This window comes from Humulus lupulus, chromosome X (assembly GCF_963169125.1).
Source record: "Humulus lupulus chromosome X, drHumLupu1.1, whole genome shotgun sequence".
In the NCBI taxonomy this organism is placed as follows: Eukaryota; Viridiplantae; Streptophyta; class Magnoliopsida; order Rosales; family Cannabaceae; genus Humulus; species Humulus lupulus.
The window spans coordinates 238,010,769-238,016,124 of NC_084802.1; the positions used below are offsets into that span (position 1 = coordinate 238,010,769).

At 31.4% G+C, this 5,356-nt stretch overlaps 1 protein-coding gene across 1 annotated transcript; it reads right to left on the reverse strand.

Moving 5' to 3' along the window:
- Positions 1–211: 211 nt before the first annotated feature.
- LOC133805048 (alpha,alpha-trehalose-phosphate synthase [UDP-forming] 1-like) lies at positions 212–4,799 on the reverse strand. The gene is made up of 9 exons (XM_062243155.1): positions 4,526–4,799; positions 3,002–3,031; positions 2,847–2,890; positions 2,299–2,387; positions 1,936–1,984; positions 1,519–1,619; positions 1,139–1,326; positions 819–936; positions 212–647 (listed from the first exon to the last, which is right to left on the reverse strand). Exons 2-9 carry the CDS (start codon positions 3,010–3,012, stop codon positions 639–641), a joined length of 609 nt encoding a protein of 202 aa, XP_062099139.1. The 5' UTR covers positions 3,013–3,031; positions 4,526–4,799; the 3' UTR covers positions 212–638.
- Between the last annotated feature and the right edge of the window lie 557 nt (positions 4,800–5,356).

The window sequence follows — 5,356 nt, forward strand, 5'->3', positions numbered from 1 at the left end:
GCATCATATGTGGTATCCTACGTGGCATCATATGTGGCATCCTACGTGGTGTCATTTTATTAGCCCACATAGCATTATTTTATTGGTTTGTTACACAATTTATATTTTGTTCAAATTTAATGGTTATGTGTAGGTAAAAGATAATAACAGTTATTTATAAATGTTATATATTAGAAATAAACTAGAAAAAAACCATTCAATAATAAAATGTTTAATGGTAAAACTCTTTATAATGTTCAATACTAAAAAAAGTCATAAAGTTATCATTTTAAGGTTACCCCTACTAAAATAAAAAAACTTCATAAAGTTCATTCCTTAGTAAATTAATGTAAATAAACTAAGAATCTTCTTGTGACTCCCGAACTGAAATAGATGGCGACTCTCTTAAATTTGCATCTGAAGCTTGGTCTGTTGGAGGTGGTGGAGGCGGTGCCATCAAATTGTTATGACGAAGTATATCCACAACTACACTAAGTTGTTCGTTAGTAGCATTAAGGCGGAAAGTTGTATCATTAAGTCGTTCAACTAACTCTCCATAAGTTGGTTGATTACCCACAATATTTTCACGATGTGGGTAAACCAAACTTATGAAACAAAAGCATGTGGTGCTATAACATTCATTTCTACCAGTATATTTGTTATTCCATCTGAAAAAAAGAAAAGTAAATTACACAAATTAACACACTGTCACTTTATAAGTTTTACTTCGCTTACCCAATTTGTACATAATTGAACATGGAAAATGAAAATATAGAAATGAAAAACAGATATCATATAAAATTCCAGCATGTAAAGTGTAGCAAGAGAAAGATGCCTACCAGTATAAGCAATCTATTATTGGATTCCAAATAGTGATCAACGGCTTCTTTCATAGGAAGTAGAGGTGGAACTTGCCTAGTCGTCAGTTGAGCTTCCACAATAGTATCATTAAGTTCACTGAAATGGAGAAATAAAAAATGACACTAGATTAGAATAAAGCCTGAAAAAGAAACACTAGCTGGTATGAACAGATAAATTTTTTGCTTCTTAGAACAGAAGTGAAATTTGAAATTCTAGAATACATATCAATCTCCACATTGAGAAGGTTTCATTATCTATAAATCATACATGCTAATGCTAATGCTATATATGAGCATACCTAACAAAGGTTGCAGCCCATTCTTGAGATGTATGAGTTGTTACATGCATGAAATTATGCTGGTGTCTCTTTTCTCTTTCATCAGCTGGCATATTCAAAGCATAAGCAATGGAAGCAGCAACTTCTATGATATTCCATGGATTTACTAAAATGGCACCAGCACCGAGCGATTGTGCTGCACCTGCAAACTAAATTTAAATGGAATAAACAAGAAGATGCAAGCCCGAAGAACTATGAAGATAATGCGTTGACCAGAATTCACAACAAAGTATTCTTTTTTTCCTTTTTCTTTTTTTATTGACAATTTAAGCTTTTCGGATGAATTTAACAATGGAAAAAACATACCATGCAAACTCAGAGAAAATATAAAGTTAAATTACCTCACTCAGAATGAGGACTCCTTTCTTGGATGCTTGGCAAGCAACAAACTCATAACTCATAAGATTCATTCCATCTCTAAGAGAAGTAACAAGTGCAACATCTAAACAAGGAAAAACAAACAAATAAAAAAAATTACATGCATATAAACAGAAATGAAAAATATCTATATTTATTTTTATATATACATATATATATATATATAAAATTTGCACCGGAAAAAGAAATAGCAATTGAGTTACTCATGGTAAACAAAATTAATTAATTGAAGGCACAATTGCCTTCTGTTGTTTCACCATATTAATGTATTACATGATTGAGTTACTATAGGAATCACTACAAACTAGGCAGCCTAGGAACAATTTACTTATCTAAGACAAAATTGATTAACGGTTTTGTTACAAAACAAAAATGAGTACCAGTAACAGCATACAGAGCGCACAATGCGTGAAAGTCAAGAGATCGGTCCTGTACAAAGAAGAGAAAATGGTTTAGCAGTCTTGACATAATCATTGAACAAAATTGTAAGAAAATCAGGTTCAAAGAAAATGAGGGACAGAAACATAACATATATAATATTTGACTAAATTGTAGTCTCAAAACATATATTAATCAAATGCTGTTGCTTAAAAAGACCTGAACTCAGACCTTTTATTCTTCCTTTTGTTTGATTTTTCTTTCACTAAAATGTCTTTAGAAAGTTGGGAAAGTGATTAAAATAGAACAAAGAAGATCACTTGAAACACTGTCTCTAATTTACATGATGTATAAAAAAGACAAACCAGATGGTGTATGGGAATAGCAATAAGAGTTCCAAATCTCCCATTAATGCGTCCCACAATCTCATGAACTTGGCTTGTAAGCTTTTGATCTGTAACAAACAATAGTAAATAGATAAATAAATAACTGTATTATTTTAAAACTTCATCAAGATGAGATTAATTTAATAGAGTAGAAATGAATGTTATAGCACCACATGCTTTTGTTTCAGCATGACTAATAGAGAAAATGCAAAGAACTGATAAATGTCACCATTATCACCTCAAACAAGTGGTTTGAATCTACCATCCCAGGCATTGGCATATACTCAAAACAAAAATATCATGATATCCTTTAAAATATATAATAGCCCTTGCCGAATTGCAAATTCAGTCACTTTGCCTCACGTAGCAAACCCCAGTCAAACCATTGCATTTAATTTTAAAAAGTTCACATAAGTATTGCAATGATATGGGAGAATTTCACTTGAGCATATTTCCACACCTAGACCATAGTAAATAGCATATATATTTATATAAGCAAAGAAATTAAAAAAAAAGAAAAAGAAAACCTGCCGCAAAACCAGCCGTGAACCCAGAGATGCCCATACCACTACTGCAGTCACCAGGTTTCAATCATTTAACTAAAAATCTAAAGTGTTAAAGTTCTTGAAAAGAAGAAAATAGAGAGAAGCTAACCCATAGAAAGGAAGGAAATAAAACTTACCCAACACTCATGGACCCCTATTGCTATCCCCTGTAAAATATTGTGGAAAGAAATGAACATAAAATGTGACAAGTATATAGTAGAATATTTAAAAATACTAATATAAGTAAGGCTAACAAAAAGTTGTGAGCAGAAAGAGGATAGAGGTCATATATTGATTTAATATCATTAGCATTCAATAAGATTTCATCATGCCATAGAGGCATACTATGTCTAGTCTTAATTGATTTAATACGCATAACCAAAAAAAACAGAACTATAAAATGTGCAAATAACTTAATGTTACTAACACAATGAAAATCTCAGTGCTTGCAAGCTTCACAAAGCCTACATTGCCCACCCACACAAACATCAACAATGTATTACAGAGAAGCTTAGGACCTCAAAATTAATAATGGACATACTTTATATATGAAATCAAAGATGAGGTATAACTATTAAGTTAAAGAAACATTACATGAGTTTCAAGAACACATCACTAATCCATCAGAAATTCCATATCACTAAAAAAGAATGTTCCACTGTGTATTATTTAGAGGACAAGTATTTTATCAATTAAAGAAAACAAGTATTAATCAACAATTTTAAAAAAAATAGTTATTCTTTTCATGTCATTCTATTAGGTATTTTTTCAAACACTTTGAATGCATAAGAAATAAAAAAATGAGAGTAATATATGACATGAAACCAAATGAATCTTCTCACTATTTTTATTTTTAGCCAAAGGATACAACCATCTTTGTGTTATTTTTTTGTCTCGGAAAGATTTTGAGAAAACCTTAGGTGCTTGTTGCAATTTGGAATCGCATAACAATGAAAAGAGTACTTAAGCATTAGAAGACAAACAAAACTCCTATACAGTCTAACATTATACTAATATGAATGCAATTCATATAAAAATGAGTTAGAATTAATTGTAATTTTGTACAAATTAACAAAAAAAATAATCATAAAGGTCATAGTTAATCAGATTATATACACTTGTAATTGTGGCTCATCATTACAGGAAGAGAAAGAAACTTCAATTATAATTAAATTGATTTACCATTGTTACCAGCAAAAAGGTAGGACCATCATCCTATATATGCATATATATATATATATACATTAAAGAGAAAACACACAGAAATACAATGACACAGACAGAAGAAAATTATCAAAATAAATGTTCCAATCTCATACCAAATGATCACAATTTGCTCGAGTAGGGCTGAGTGCCCAAAAAAAAATACAATCTACAGACCTTTCTTAAGGAAGATACAGTCATAATAACACAAAGCTAGAACCAAATGAAAAAAAAAAACAACAATAAATCCGACACATAAAAAAAGAAGAAAAAAATATACATTTGAATAAACTTACAGATTTTCTGACATGAATGAGATTATGGATAGTCCAAGCTTAGAGGTCTGAAGAAAGACCCCAACTAGAAGCTCCATCACATTCATATGAACCGACAGAGTTACATATATATATATATAACTATCTATTACTACTAATAATAAAAATATAAAGCTTAAATACCTGCTGTTGCTGACGCCCAATCTGAGATCAACCCAGCCTGCACAGCCACCGTGCCAAGGACGCATGCAGCTCCGACCACCTCTGCAACGTTGCCGAGAAGTCCAAGCGTCGATAACCACCTGTAGCCGTCGTCGAGCACCAGGAACATGCATCAAGAATCACTTGCAGCCGTCTCTGAGCATTGCATCGTCGTCGTCGTCGTCGTCGCCAAGAAGAACACCTTGGCTGAGAACCCAGCTGCCTGTTCTTCTCCTTTCCTTCTACTATGTGGTGCTGAAAAAAAAAAAAGAACCTTAATCCCTGGCTGAAAGGCCCAATAAGTATTATTAATAAATTTTCATCAAAATTTTTATTTTTGATTAACTATTTAAATAATAAGTAATTTAATTAATTAACAACTAATATTAAATGTAAAGTTAGACAATTTTTTTGAAATGCCCTAGCCTCAATTTCGAATCTCCAATTGTTTTTATCCCACTTTTTACTTAATATATTTAAGGGCACTCTTTGGGTGCCCTAAATACTCTTTTAGAACACCCAAAGTGAGTCCTTAAAAGTCAGCACTCATATTATACACTCAAATTTTCTATTCAGACTTTTTAGGACTCTTTGGACTATTTAGGACACTCATCGCGAGTCCTAAAATGTGTTTTTTAAGGACTTTCAATGAGAGTCCTAAAAAGTACAGAAACATTTTTTAGGACTTACATTTATGTGTGTGTCCTACAAAGGAGACCCGTAAAAGATATTTTGTAGTAGTGAATAAATAAATAAATTTTTTAATAAAAATGTTTTTTTATATATAATATAATTAAAATGTATTATAAATAT